General features: G+C 41.0%; 1 protein-coding gene across 1 annotated transcript in view; it reads left to right on the top strand.

The window, feature by feature from the left end:
* Positions 1 to 16,249, top strand: part of SLC24A4 (solute carrier family 24 member 4) — a 150,671-nt gene that overhangs the window by 118,586 nt on the left and 15,836 nt on the right. Inside the window, exon 11 of the mRNA XM_070733623.1 lies at positions 15,969 to 16,138. Within this exon, the coding sequence (XP_070589724.1) occupies positions 15,969 to 16,138 (170 nt within the window). The remainder of the gene's footprint in view (positions 1 to 15,968; positions 16,139 to 16,249) is intronic.

Here is a 16,249-nt window from a genome sequence, read left to right as displayed (position 1 = left end):
CTACCAGTTCACTCTACTGGGTCAAACCTGTATCAACTCATCACTGATGCTGGGTGAAAGATAGAATTGGTACATCACATTATTTCCAAAGGAGAAGACTTCTTAATGAAACTACCACCTCAAAATAATAGCTGAGAAACTTGGATATAGAGCAGTGTTTCCCAACCTTAGCAAGATATTTGGACTTCAACTCCCAGAATTCCACAGCCAGCGAATGCTGGCTGGGGGATTCTGGGAGTTGAAGTCCAGATATCTTCAAGTTGCCAAGGTTGGGAAACACTGATATAGAGTATAGATGGAAGTGTTTACCTTTTTGCCTTGGACAGCAGACTTTTCCATTGAAAAGCATTAGTTTTTTAAATCAAACTGATTGGATTTTATTTAAATCAAGTTGATTTAAATTGTGGTTTAAATCATGGTTTAAATAACAATTGAAATCATGATTTAAATCATTAGTAAAAAACCTTGATTTAAATCAACTCCATTTAAATGATAATTTTTAAAGAGCAACTCTCATCTCTGTCCAACTGTAGCTCCTCCTCTGACCCACTGTTGCGTCACCAACAGTCCCATTCACTTTAATGGGACGGCTGGTGATGTGGCAGTAACACAACAAGATGAGGGACGTTACAGGCAGCAGATGAGTGGATGCCTGCTAACAGGTGCTGCCATGATGGATCTGAAGTGACAAGTGCTCTTTAATATTATATTTATAATATTTATTTTTACTGCTTTCCCTTCCTCTTCACTCTTAGAGCCTGGTGGTACAAGTGCATTTCTCTTCAAACAATCATACAGTTTGTACTAAACATAGAATTGCAAAACAATGGGATATTTCTTAACTTTGTTTTATGACTTATCTCATGGATACTTTGAAATTGTGTGCAGTGCATGTTATGCACTGCATGTTATACGGTGCATGTTATCTCAGCTGGCAGAGCTTGGATTATTTGAATGAGTTTATCAAAAATGCAAATATTGCAGAAAATAGAATAGAATAGAATAGAATTTTATTGGCCAAGTGTGATTGGATACACAAGAAATTTGTCTTGGTGAATATGCTCTCAGTGTACATAAAAGAAAAGTTTGTCAAGAATCATAAGGTACAACATTTAATGATAGTCCGGCCTCATGATATACAGCCTCATGCTACATAACTGAGCTCCATTTCATGCTGAATAAACTAAATTGTTAATATATCTTAAATAGAGAACTATTGTTAGAATTTTACTCCAAAAGCATTTTATTAAAATAAATTTGATAAAAATTTAAAAATCTGATTTTTAAAATTCTTCTTTAAAATGTTTGTCCACCCTGGTAACAAGTAATTAATCAAATTCTTAACCATTTAGGAAATAAATGGTTCTTCTGCTCCACTTTTCTTTACACTAATATTATATGGGAAAATGAGCATTGATTTTTCATAATAATTGGGCAGATTGGGCCGCATATAAATCAAATAAATTAAATTAAATTAAATAATTCTAAAAGATCTGCTTTCTTCTGAAACTGAAAATAAGATCGTGCTCTTACAAGTGTCATGAGATTTGCAAGCAATAAAAGCACTAAAAAATCTGTTTTTACTTTTTATCACTATGCATTTGTCTTGCTTTGTTGCTTTCCCTGAAAGGGGGATTTTTCTGGCCCTGAATAACATATGCTTTTTATCCAGAGTGTGTTATAATATCTTGAAAAGGCATTGCATACCTGTAACCAGAATGAAGGTTTTCATGTTCATAAAGAATATATACACACTTGTATCTTGTGCAGTTCAAGAGCTGAGAAATGCCTTATTTCTGTTAACTGAAATATGCCATGGATTGATAAACTGCTATGGCTGTACCCTTTTCTACAGCTTTTTTCTTACTTTTAGATCAACCATCAACTGAACCAGACTTCTAAATCTTTTAGCTCTGAGGGTTGCTTACAGCAAGGGTGCTTAGGATAGCTGTTAATATCTCTCCAGAGTCAGCAAAGCTCTGATCTCATCCTAAGCTTCTTCATTGTCTGAGTTCAGAGGCTGATTATTGCCTACAAAAGAGCACTTGCTCTCTGCAGACTGCATTCCATGTTCTGATAGCAGGAATTCTATTACTTGAGGGTACAGATAAAAGGAAGGTTTTCAGACTGCTATCTTGAAGCTTGTAAATTTATTGCTTTCAAGAGCTACAAGGGACAAAACATTAAGGGGAAAACTTCTAGTACAGTACAAGGATTTCATATACACAAAGTTCTTCAGCCAGTGGAAAATCCAATATAGAATAGAATAGAATATAGATAATAGAATAGAATAACAGAGTTGGAAGGGACCTTGGAGGTCCTCTAGTCCAACTCCCTACTTAGGCAGGAAATGCTACACTGGTTATCCAACATCTTCTTAAAAACTTCCAGTGTTGGAACATTCACAACTTCTGGAGGCAAGCTGTTCCACTGATTAATTGTTCTAACTGTCAGGAAATTTCTTAGTTCTAAGTTGCTTCTCTCCTTGATTAGTTTCTACCCATTGCTTCTTGTTCTATCATCAGATCTTTGGAGAATAGCTTTACTCCCTCTTTTTTGTGGCAGCCCCTGAGATTTCAGACAAGTCTTCTGTGCAGGAAGAGAAGGCTTATATTTTTGCAACTTATGTTTGTTCTTTTAGAATAACAGTGCAGTGCCTCCATTGTTATTTTGAAAATTCCTTATATGCTCTGACCCAGTCAATAGAAGCTCACAATGACAAAATACATAAGCAGATCAAATGCCTCAACTATGTGTCCACATTCCAGAGGACTAGCCTCTTAAGGGTTTTGGGTTTTGGGGGGAGCAAAAACAAAAAGTGCTTCCTTAACCTAATAAACAACAAATATTTCATGACTTTTTTTTTCATGCTCCCAAACTGTTTTTGCAGTTGCAGTTCATTCCAAAAATATCAGAATAACCAGAAGAAAAGGAAAAACTGAAGAGGGCATTTTAGCAGGCAGATCTTGGTAGGTGGAAATGAGAAACACTCAGCTGTTGAAGCTATTTTCTGCACAGTGATGAAATATTGGAGCTCTACAGGAGGTTAAAGTCCATTAAGAGTCTTATCAATAAACCACTTTGCAATATGCAAGCTCTTTGTGAGAAGTTTTCATTTAAGTTTTAGCACACAGTTGAGTATGCCCCTTGGCTTCCATGCCATTAATTATGCTCTACTGGGCCATTTCTGTAAGATATTTATCCACTAGATTTTGTGCCTTTACTCCTGCAATAATTCTTACATGCCACACATTCTCTATTAGATATATCTACGGTAACTTAATGTCCATTTCTGGTGCACTCCAGATCACTTAGACTTCAACTATGGTAACTTGGGTCCCATAATTCTGGACTCATGCTGACTTGGAATTATGAAATTTAAAGGGCATCAAATTAAAGAAATTTGGTTTAAAGGTTTGGAGTGCTTTCTATTAACTTATAAATGCTTACAAGCAGTGTTCCCTCTAATTTTTTTGGGGGGTGGGCGGAAAAGTATAGTGTCTGAGCGGCAGTCCCTTTGGGACAGGGCGGCACAGAAATAATAAATAAATAAATAAATAAATAAATAAATAAATAAATAAACAAACAAACAAACAAATAAAAAACCCACCCTGTTTTGCCTCAGATAATTTCAAAATAAAATACTGTACTGTGTGTCTATAACAGTGAGCTCATAATAGGGCAACTCTATCAATATCAAAATGCCACTTAAATAGTTGAGCTAGTTTCAAACTAGATTTTGATTTTCTTTCTCTCTTCCTTACTCCCATTCTTTTTCTTTCTCTTTTTCTTCCTCTCTTTTTTCTATCTGTTTCTCTCTCTTCCTCTCTTCCTCTCTCTCTCCTTCCCTCTCACTCTTTCCCTCTCGGCTTCTGGGCAGGTTTGGAAAACTCTGAGTTGATGATGATTTTTAAGTGAGCGATTGCTCACTGCTCAGCTTAGAGAGAACTATGCTTACAAGTCATCTACAGAGATTAATATTCTTGCCTCCTCCCACTTAACAAGCATCAGGGCTGTGGTTAAAGGATAGGAGTACAGTGATCCCCCGCGTTTCGCGATCCCGATCATTGCGAAAGGCTAGATGGTGATTTTTCAACCCGGAAGTAAAAACACCATCTGCGCATGCGCGCCCTTTTTTCTATGGCCACGCATGCGTAGATGGCGCCGGGCAGATCAGCTGCTGGGCGGCTTCCCTGGGTCTTCCCCCTCTTGCTGGCGGGAGGGTGAGCGGCGGGCATCAGCGAGGAGTTTGCGTGGGCGGCAGGGAAACCCCAGCACCGCTTCCCAGCTGAGTCCTGAAGCCAAACGCGGAAGTTCGCTTCAGGACTCAGCTGGGAAGCGGCGCGAGCGAACGGCGTGGGCGGGCGAAGGGCGGGCGCGCGGGCGAAGGGCGGGCGCGCGGGCGAAGGGCGGGCGCGCGGGCGAAGGGCGGGCGCGCGGGCAGGCGGCGGACAAGCGGCGGGCGCGGCAGCAGCGAGGAGTTTGCGTGGGCGGCGGGGAAACCCCAATCTTCGGCTCCTCGCTGCTGCGGCGGAAGTAAAAACACCATCTGCGCATGCGCAGATGGTGTTTTTACTTCCGCACCGCTACTTCGCAAAAAACCGATCATTGCGAGGGGTCCTGGAACGGAACCCTCACGATAATCGGGGGACCACTGTATCTCCAACAGTGCTTCAGAAAGTTTCTAGCCGAATTCACACTTAGAATTCCTGACTTTTCTCTTAAGTTTCAATCAACTTACTGTGGATCAGTAGTACAAAGATTAAATGAGGTGCAAATGGGTTTTCATTTTATAGATTTACTGGTGACCAATGTGATCCTGTTTCGTGTTCTGAATATAGATTATATAATTATTCTAAGCTTTATCTTCTGGTATCTGAAGGGGGATAAAACCTTCTTCAGATATATTAATGATAAGAAGAAGAAAAACTGCGGCATCACGAAGCTTAGTACCGGGAATAATACATGCATTAATGGGAATAAGGAGATCGCTGACCATTTCAATAGCTACTTCTGTTCAGTTTTCTCAAAAGACACCTTACAAAATAATACTATAGAGGGATATAGCATTGCTTCCAGCTGTACGGATTCAGCTCCAGTGATCTTAGAAGCCGATGTCTTAGAAGAACTTGAACGATTAAAGATAAATAAGGCAATGGGTCCAGATGGCATCCACCCCAGAGTTCTTAAAGAACTCAGATCTGTCATTGCTACCCCCCTGACTGATTTGTTTAACCAATCCTTGTTAACAGGAGAAGTTCCTGAGGATTGGAGAATGGCCAGTGTTGTGCCCATTCACAAGAAGGGCAGTAGAGAAGAAGCTGGTAACTACAGGCCAGTTAGCTTGACATCAGTTGTAGTTAAAATGATGGAGACTCTACTCAAAAAGAGGATAAATCAGCACCTAAAAAACAATAACTTATTAGACCCAAATCAGCATGGTTTTACTGAAGGCAAATCATGTCAGACTAATCTCATTGATTTCTTTGACTATGTCACAAAGGTGTTGGATGAAGGTGGTGCCGTGGATATTGCCTACCTGGACTTCAGCAAAGCCTTTGATACGGTTCCACATAAAGAGCTGATAGATAAATTAGTGAAGATTGGACTTAATCCCTGGATAGTTCAATGGATTTGCAGCTGGCTGAAGCGTAGACATCAGAGAGTTATTGTTAATGGCGAGTATTCCAAGCAGAGTCAGGTTACAAGCGGTGTGCCACAAGGATCTGTTCTGGGTCCTATTCTTTTTAATATATTTGTGAGTGACATAGGGGAAGGTTTGGTAGGGAAGGTTTGCCTATTTGCCGATGACTCTAAAGTGTGCAATAGGGTTGATATTCCTGGAGGCGTCTGTAATATGGTAAATGATTTAGCTTTACTAGATAAATGGTCTAAGCAATGGAAACTGCAGTTTAATGTTTCCAAATGTAAAATAATGCACTTGGGGAAAAGGAATCCTCAATCTGAGTATTGTATTGGCAGTTCAGTGTTGGCAAATACTTCAAAAGAAAAGGATTTAGGGGTAGTGATTTCTGACAGTCTCAAAATGGGTGAACAGTGCAGTCAGGCGGTAGGGAAAGCAAGTAGGATGCTTGGCTGCATAGCTAGAGGTATAACAAGCAGGAAGAGGGAGATTATGATCCCACTATATAGAATGCTGGTGAGACCACATTTGGAATACTGTGTTCAGTTCTGGAGACCTCACCTACAAAAAGATATTGACAAAATTGAACGGGTCCAAAGACGGGCTACAAGAATGGTGGAAGGTCTTAAGCATAAAACGTATCAGGAAAGACTTAATGAACTCAATCTGTATAGTCTGGAGGACAGAAGGAAAAGGGGGGACATGATCGAAACATTTAAATATATTAAAGGGTTAAATAAGGTCCAGGAGGGAAGTGTTTTTAATAGGAAAGTGAACACAAGAACAAGGGGACACAATCTGAAGTTAGTTGGGGGAAAGATCAAAAGCAACATGAGAAAATATTATTTTACTGAAAGAGTAGTAGATCCTTGGAACAAATTTCCAGCAGATGTGGTAGATAAAGTAACTGAATTTAAACATGCCTGGGATAAACATATATCCATCCTAAAATAAAATACAGAAAATAGTATAAGGGCAGACTAGATGGACCATGAGGTCTTTTTCTGCCGTCAGACTTCTATGTTTCTATGTTTCTATGTTAGCACATATCTCCTGTTATTGTTCAGTCTTTCAATCACTTCCTACTCTTTATGATCAGATGGACATCATTTTTGCATTCACCAAAAGCAGAACTCTGAGGCAGGTAGATTCCTCAAAGAACATGTTTATTGGAAACATCATATATTTTCACAGCTAGCAAAAACCAAGCTCCCACAGTTTTTACCTAATTAAAAGAACAAATGTTCCCCCTCCCAGATGTCACAGGTCACATTGTCCAATGAATATAACTGGCAAAGTCTTTATCACTCCTCTCCTCTTTCAGTACCACCTGTTGAAATGCAAAATATTTAAGTTGTCATTTCAGTATTAATTCTTCCAAAGACAAAGACAAGTACATTAACAATAAACCTTGGTTCACAGCAAAACCTAAGCAGCTATGTCGTTCCAAAAAGGAATCCTACAAAAAAGGTGATGGAATGTTGTACAATCAGGCCAGAAATGTGTTAACAAGGGAGATCAGAGCAGCAAAAAGAAGCTCAGTTGTCAACAAATGAACTAGTAAGGAGTCAGTTCTCAACAAATGAACCAGTAAACATGTGGAAAACACTTTAAAAAATCACTGGTGACGGCAAACCTCCTTCCCAAGCTGAAGGAAATCAGCAACTGGCAGATGACCTGAACATGTTCAACTGCAGGTTTGAAAGGAAACTACAGCCACCTATCTCCACAACTTCCATTCCAGACACACTATAACAGCTAAATCTCCCACAACTGACCCCGTCCCAGTGGATTCACAACCCCTGGTGATCACAAAAAGAAGTGCAAGATCTATTTCACAGACAACAGCCAGGAAAAGCACCAGGCCCAGACAACATAACTCCTTCTTGCTTAAAAGTCTGTGCTGACCAATTGGCCCCCATCTTCACCCAAATCTTCAACAAATCACTAGAGATATGCCATGTTTCTTCTTGCTTCAAACGCTCCACTATCATCCCAGTGCCAAAGCAGCCCTCCATCAAGTAACTGAATGACTACAGATCAGTAGTTCTAACATCTGTAGTTATGAAAACCTTTGAAAGGCTAGTCATGTCCCACTTGAAAACCATCATGGATCCCCTGTTAGGCCTCCCCCCTGCAATTTACATAATGAGCAAACAGATTTTTTTTTTTTAAATTTGATAAATTTAGATATTTTTCTTATTGTATTTTAATAATCAAGTTAATCTATTTTAATTATTACTAATTTAATCTTAATATTATTGGGGGGTTTCTTAATGAATGGATGACTGGGGTGTATGTATTATTGTGCATAGGATGAATGATTGGTGTGACTGTGATGGTTGGAGTGGGTGGGGTTGTGGTATGCATGAGATGAATGACAGATTTGGCCCACCTGACGCTCGGGAGACAGGAGAGGAAGGGGCACTGATCTCTGAGGTGGCAGAGGGTCGGAATATTCCAGTGTTGCTGGGGAGAGGCAGATATGGCGGGGGCCACAGAGTTAGCCGTTCCAGGGGAACGGGGGATCGTTGCTTAATAACGATCCCTTGTTCTGGCTCTGTGAGCCCAATCTTGGGTACTGGTGATGAATGTAACTCTGGCCCTGGGCTCAGGTTGCTGCTACTCAATGCCAGGTCGGTGGTAAATAAAGCTCTCCTCATCCGGGATTTGATCCTGGATGAGGAGGCCGACCTGGCATGTATTACTGAAACCTGGCTGGGCCCAGAGGGGGGTGTTCCTCTCTCTGAAATTTGCCCAGCTGGGTTTCAGATATGGCATCAACCTCGACCCCAGGGAAGGGGGGGAGGAGTGGCTATTATAGCCAGGGAGAGCCTTTGCCTACGTAGACTCATTGCTCCGGAAATTGCGGGTTGCGAGTCTCTCTTGATGAAGTTGGACTTAGGGGTTCAGGTGGGCTTATTTCTCACGTACCTGCCTCCCAGCTGCGTGTCAAAAGCCCTGCCTGTGCTACTCGAGGAGGTAGCCGGGTTGGCGGTGGAGTTCCCCAGACTTATTGTCTTGGGGGACTTCAACCTGCCGTCACTCGGCGAAACCTCAGGGTTGGCACAGGAGTTCATGGCCACCATGACAGCCATGGACCTGACTCAAGTAGTACGGGGTCCGACTCATGAGGGGGGGCACGCACCTGACATGGTATTCCTTTCCGAGCAATTGAGCAATGGTCTGAGACTAAGGGGCTTAGAAGCAGTGCCTTTGTCATGGTCAGACCATTTTCTACTACGGCTTGACTTCCTGGCTCCAATCCTTCCCCGCAGGGAGGCGGAACCAATGAAGATGTTCCGCCCCAGACGCCTAATGGATCCAGAGGGTTTCCAGACGGCGCTTGGGGTTATTCCAGAGGCACTCATCCACAGTTCGGCAGAGTCTCTTGCGGAGGCCTGGAATACGGCTGCTGCGGAGGCTCTCGACCGGATTGCGCCTTTGCGACCTCTCCGTGGCGCTAGACCCCGTAGAGCTCCATGGTTCAACGAGGAGCTCCGGGAGTTGAAACGCCAAAAGAGACGTCTAGAGAAGCGATGGAGGAAGAGTAGGTCTGAATCTGATCGAACACTTGTAAGAGCTTTTATTAAGACTTACAAAGTGGCGCTCAAGGCGGCAAGATGCGCGTACCATGCCGCCTTGATTGCATCAGCGGAATCCCGCCCGCTCTGTTTAGGGTGACCCGCTCCCTTCTTAACCAGGGGGGAGTTGGGGAGCCCTTGCAGAGTAGTGCCGAGCAGTTTAACACGTTTTTCGCTGATAAAGTCGCTCAGATCCGGGCCGACCTCGACTCCAATTGTAAAACAGAGTCGACTGACAACGAGTCAGTCGAGGTGACTGGGGCACGTACTTGTCCACCTGTCTGGGAAGAGTTTGATCTGGTGACACCTGATGAAGTGGACAAGGCCATTGGAGCTGTGAGTTCCGCCACCTGTTTACTGGATCCGTGTCCCTCCTGGTTGGTCTTGGCCAGCAGGGAGGTGACACGAAGCTGGGCCCAGGAGATTACCAACGCTTCCTTGGGGAGGGGAGTTTTTCCATCACTCTATAAAGAAGCACTTGTGCGCCCCCTCCTCAAGAAGCCCTCCCTGGACCCAGCAGTACTTAACAACTATCGTCCAGTCTCCAACCTTCCCTTCATGGGGAAGGTTGTCGAGAAGGTGGTGGCACTCCAGCTCCAGCGGTCCTTGGAAGAAGCCGATTATCTAGGTCCCCAGCAGTCGGGCTTCAGGCCCGGTTACAGCACGGAAACCGCTTTGGTCGCGTTGATGGATGATCTCTGGCGGGCCCGGGACAGGGGTTTATCCTCTGTCCTGGTGCTCCTCGATCTCTCAGCGGCTTTCGATACCATCGACCATGGTATCCTTCTGCACTGGTTGGAGGGGCTGGGGGTGGGAGGCACTGTGCTTCAGTGGTTCTCCTCCTACCTCTCTGGCCGGTCGCAGTCGGTGTTAGTGGGGGGTCAGAGGTCGACTCCGAGGTCTCTCCCTTGTGGAGTACCCCAGGGGTCGGTCCTCTCCCCCTTGCTATTTAACATCTACATGAAACCGCTGGGTGAGATCATCCAAGGACATGGGGTGAGGTATCATCAATATGCCGATGATACCCAGCTTTACATCTCCACCCCATGCCCAGTCAACGAAGCGGTGGAAGTGATGTGCCGGTGCCTGGAGGCTGTTGGGGCCTGGATGGGTGTCAACAGACTCAAGCTCAACCCGGATAAGACGGAGTGGCTGTGGGTTTTGCCTCCCAAGGACAATCCCATCTGTCCGTCCATTACCCTGGGGGGGGAATCATTGACCCCCTCAGAGAGGGTCCGCAACTTGGGCGTCCTCCTCGATCCACAGCTCACATTAGAGAACCACCTTTCAGCTGTGGCGAGGGGGGCGTTTGCCCAGGTTCGCCTGGTGCACCAGTTGCGGCCCTATCTGGACCGGGACTCATTACTCACAGTCACTCATGCCCTCATCACCTCGAGGTTCGACTACTGTAATGCTCTCTACATGGGGCTACCTTTGAAAAGTGTTCGGAAACTTCAGATCGTGCAGAATGCAGCTGCGAGAGCAGTCATGGGCTTACCCAGGTATGCCCATGTTTCACCATCACTCCGCAGTCTGCATTGGCTGCCGATCAGTTTCCGGTCACAATTCAAAGTGTTGGTTATGACCTTTAAAGCCCTTCATGGCACTGGACCAGAATATCTCCGAGACCGCCTTCTGCCGCACGAATCCCAGCGACCGATTCGGTCCCACAGAGTGGGCCTCCTCCGGGTCCCGTCAACTAAACAATGCCGGTTGGCGGGCCCCAGGGGGAGAGCCTTCTCTGTGGCGGCACCGGCCCTCTGGAACCAACTCCCCCCGGAGATCAGAACTGCCCCTACTCTTCCTGCCTTCCGTAAACTCCTCAAAACCCACCTTTGCCGTCAGGCATGGGGAAACTAAACATCTCCCCCTGGGCACGTTGAAGTTATATATGGTATGTCTGTATGTGTGTATGTTAGTACAGGGGATTTTCTTAAACTTATAATATTTTAATTAATTGGATTGTATTGGATTGTTTTTCACTTGTTGTGAGCCGCCCCGAGTCTTCGGAGAGGGGCGGCATACAAATCCAAATAATAAATAAATAAATAAATAAATAAATAATATGGTTCTGTGACCAGAACAATCTGGAACTGAACACATTCAAAACCATAGAAATGGTGGTGGACTTTGGGAGAAATCCTCACATTCTACCTCCTTTTACAATACTAGACAACATAGTGTCAACAGTAGAAACCTTCAAATTTCTAGGTTCTATCATATCTCAAGACATAAAATGGACACCTAATATCAAAAACATCATCAAAAGAGCACAACAAAGAATGTTCTTTCTGTGTCAACTCAGAAAGCTCAAACTGCCCAAGGAACTGCTGATACAGTTCTACAGAGGAATCATTGAGTCTGTCATCTGCTCCTCTATAACTGTCTGGTTTGATTCTGCAATCCAACAAGACAGACTTCAGAATTCAGAAAAACAATTACAAGCTGCCTTCCATTGAAGACCTGTACATTGCACAAGTCAAAAAGAGGGCTGTGAAAATATTTACTGACCCTTCACATAATAAATTGTTTCAACTCTTACTATCAAAATGATGCTGCAGAGCACCACTGTCAAACTATTTATTAAGGCTGCATTACTATTACTATTAGTCTTCTCATTCCTATCACCCATCTCCTCCCACTTATGGCTGCAGGACTGTAATTTTGTTTGTATCCTCACAATTTATATTTATTTATTTATTCATTTATTTATTTATTTGTCAAACAAGTATAGTATTATAGTACATATTAACATAACATAAGTAGAACGTAGTAATAGAAAGGATAATAAGACAGTAGGACAGGGACATTAGGCACAAAAGTGCACTTATGCACACCCCTTACAGACCTCCTAGAAAAGGGGAGAGGTCAATTGTAGATAATGTAAGGTTGAAGATTTTGGGGTTGGTTGAAGCAACAACAGAGTCAGGTAAGGAGTTCCAGGCGGTGACCACTCTATTGTTGAAATCATATTTTCTGCAGTCAGGTTTGGAGCGATTTACATTCAGTTTATATCTATTACGTGCTCTTGTGTTGTTGTTGTTAAAGGTGATGTAGTCACTGACAGGGAGTACATTATGATGTATGATTTTATGAACAACAGTTAAATCAGTTCGGAGACAACGTAGCTGTAAATTTTCTAGATTTAGTATTTGAAGTCTGGAGGAGTAGGGTAATTTGTTACGTGAGGAGGAGTGAAGGACTCTTCTTGTGAAGTATTTCTGGACTCCTTCGTTTGTATTAATATCTGATATGTAGTGTGGATTCCACATAGGTGAGCTATACAGTATTCTAGAATAGGTCTTACAAATGTTTTGTCTGCTCTGATTAATAAATCAGTGTTTCTAGAGAAGAAGCTACGTAAGATTAGATTTACAATTCTTAATGCTTTTTTGGCAATGCTGTTACAGTGGGCTCTAGCACTTAGGTCATTGGAAATGAGTACTCCAAGGTCTTTGACTGAGGGAGGGTCCTCTGTTAGTTCAGTTTTAACAAGTATGTATTTAGTATTCGTATTCTTTTTACCAACGTGTAGGACAGAGCATTTGTTGGTAGAGATTTGAAGTTGCCAGTTATTAAACCATTCAGCTACATGGTCAAGGTCCTTTTGAAGAGTAGAAGTATTGTCAGTGGTATTAAATTTATTTGTTTGTTTGTTTGTTTGTTTGTCTGTCTATCTATCTATCTATCTATCTATCTATCTATCTATCTATCTATTTATTTATTAGCTTTGTATGCCGCCCCTCTCCATAGACTAAATAGTTTAACATCATCAGCAAAGAGAACAAAATTGCTTGTGATATCGTCACAGAGATCATTTATGTAGAGTATAAAGAGAGTAGGTCCTAAAACACTGCTTTGTGGGACATCACTGTTAACTGGAGCAGGATTAGATATGGCATTACCTATTTTGACCACTTGTTGTCTGTTGGACAGGAACGCTGAAATCCAATCATGCAGAGGTCCAGAGATGCCACAGGATTTTAGTTTCAGAAGATGTTTTGCATGAACTACTGAGTCAAAGGCTTTTCAAAAGTCTATATAGATTGCATCTATTGATCTACCCTGATCAAGTTGGGTAGTCCATATGTTTTTATAGTGTAAGAGTTGCAGATTGCAGGATAATTTTTTTCCTGAAACCGAATTGTTTGTTGGAAAGTAGAATTTATATTGGTTGTTCCCTGATTGCTTATCTGTATCATATGACAATCATTAAGTATTGTACCTTATTATTCTTGATAAATGTATCTTGTCTTTTTATGTACACTGAGAGCATATGCACCAAAGACAAATTCCTTATGTGCCCAATCGCACTTGGCCAATAACAAATTCTGTTCTGTTCTATTCTACTGCACTGAGCAGTCAAATTCTATATCATTTAGTAATGAGTTTTTTCTTCTTAGAGTACAGGAATTTTTAGCTATTTTCTCTACCTCATAGTTCAAAAGCATCTATTTTCTTCATTCAACTTTTTTGATGTTCCAGGTTTTATAGCAGTATGTTGCAACTGGGAAAGCACGTCCTTGATAATAAATAACTTTGTTGTTAGAGTAGAATCTGAGTGTTTTAATGTTTCTATATCTGTAATAGTCCTTCCTTAAAGTAGCAAACAACTCCTTTTTCACAGTTTCTACTAGTATCCCTGTGAATTTTTGGGTCTGGAAAAGTAAAATAAAAGTAAATGTAAAATGTCTTTTTTTATACTAGACAGTATAGATTGACATTGTATACTTACTATCTTTTAGGGCTTTTGAAATATTGAAAAGAAAACCAGCTTTTTGCACTCTTTTCCATCTTTAATAAGGTGAAGTCCCGTTTAGTTTTCCTTATTTCCAGCCCTCAAAGTGCTATCATCAGCATAATAAAGTTGTTGATGTTTCTCCAGTAATTTTAATATGTTTTCTTATAAATGCCTACAAGTCATCTATAAAGATTAATATTCTTGCTGTCCCTTGCCTCCTCCTACTTACAGATATTTGTCTTCTTATTCAGCATTTTTAAGATATATTCTGCAGATAAGTTAAATAAATAAAATGTAGTCATTTCATTACCCTATGATTTATTTGAACTGTGGCTTCTTCAGCAGGCTGATGAATTTGTCTATTACACCCATGTTTTATCCACTGCGATTTATTCACTGTCACAGTCAAAAGTCATTGTATAATTATTAAAGCAAAAATATATGTCTTTTTGGAACGTTTCCATAATTGCAATACCTGTTTCTGCAAATAAATGAGTAGGCATCTTTTTAATGGCAGGTATTATTGTTAACCAACCCAAAAGAGGCTAGCCAAAAATTATTTTGTTCCCTGCATATACTAACCTTTTCCTGTGCGTATGTCAGTTTGTTTACAAATCATAGTATCAGTACCATCATTCCAAAGGCACTGCTTAAGTGGGAACTGGGGAAATGGGAAGGTGAAACCTTTGGTCCTGTTTCCTACTATATCAGCAATTATCAGTGGATAATCTGCCCACAGCAGCTCACAAATCTTTCATCCTCAGTTTGTCCAATTTAATTTAATCCTTAGGTTGTCCAATTATTAAATTAGTTATACGCAATAAAAAATGAATGTGATCTTCTGGAATCTTCCTTGTTTACTTGTCCAGCCCAAGCCTGAATCTCATTGCAACAGCTGGAACCTGCCATCAGAATTCAGCCACGGTGAATGTGCAGAAAACATAGTTCTAATCATAATTCATAGCCCAAAAGAAAAGAATAATTTTAAGCTCTTTCCTTGATTACCTTTTCTATCTTTTTTCTTTTGAAATCACAGACCAGCAGTTATCATGTGTGAGATTTTTCTGGAGAATCGTCTTTAATTGTGTGGCTTGAATGAATGTTTTCCTTGGATTTTCATGCCTTCAAATTGAATATTATGTACTAATGGTTGGTTGGTTTTAACAAACTAATTCTTTTCTTCTTAACATCAATAAACTGTGTATTGCAAATGTGTATTCTAACATGTCTCCTGTCTGCTCAGCCTTACTGTGCTTGCTGTTTCTAGCTGATAGCATTAATTGTTCCTTTTCGTGCATTAATTGTTGCTTCCTTTTATTAATACCGGTACTTACAACTGCATGTTACATTTTTTGGCTTAGAACAGAAGTCAGTATAGTATAAATTAATTTTCTGGGCAGTAATAAGGAAGTAGCTATTAATGTTTTCTTTGTAAGCTTTTTTTTTGTACCTTCTTCCAAGTACAGTACAGTACTAGTGAGACTTAACTCTTCCTACCTTTAAGTAGATACATAAGAACAGACAGTTTTCTTTTAAATATAACCTGAAAGTTTAGATATTTGATTCTTAAGAAAATGAGGATAATGAATCTACTTATTTGATTATTAGGAAGAAACGTTATATTTTAAATAATATAAAGAAACTGTGTAGCTGCTATATATATATAGCCACCATAGACGAAACATATAACCATAATATATATAGAAAGATTTAATCATTGTAATAATCCTACGCTTGAAATATAAAGCAAGAGGATTCAAGCATGAGTCCAAGAGGAAAAGAGTTTATTTCCTCATAAAGCCAGCATACTTTCTGAAAATAAATGAACAAATATAGCAAAATATTTGACATGCATCCTGTTATGGCTACATATGAGAAATTGAATTGGTTTTTTGTTTAAGCATCAGATTGCATGCCCTCTGGTTACTCAAAAGAGGCATTATAAATAAATAGAAAAGTATAGAAAATTACAATTATTAATTGGCATTGTGGTCACTAGTGAAAGGAACACAAGAGCCTGGACGCAATTCTGTGGTGATGGTCGATGAGATTATTTGTTCCAGTCCTCCGAAATACCGTTTCCCTGAAGCTGGCTTGCGAATAATGATTACCAATAAATTTGGGCCAAGAACCAGACTACGGATGGCAAGCAGATTAATTATTAATGAGGTGAGTCCAGAGTGGAGAACATAATTAACACGCTGACTAACTTAGTCCATTACTTTTTATGAGTCCTAGTCATTTAATTCTTACTATGTTCTGTTCTTAAAGTAATTCATT

This window comes from Erythrolamprus reginae, chromosome 1 (genome assembly GCF_031021105.1).
Source record: "Erythrolamprus reginae isolate rEryReg1 chromosome 1, rEryReg1.hap1, whole genome shotgun sequence".
Classification (NCBI taxonomy): domain Eukaryota; kingdom Metazoa; phylum Chordata; class Lepidosauria; order Squamata; family Dipsadidae; genus Erythrolamprus; species Erythrolamprus reginae.
The sequence above is the reverse complement of the archived record's forward strand: the minus strand, read 5'-3'. Positions and strand labels throughout refer to the sequence as shown.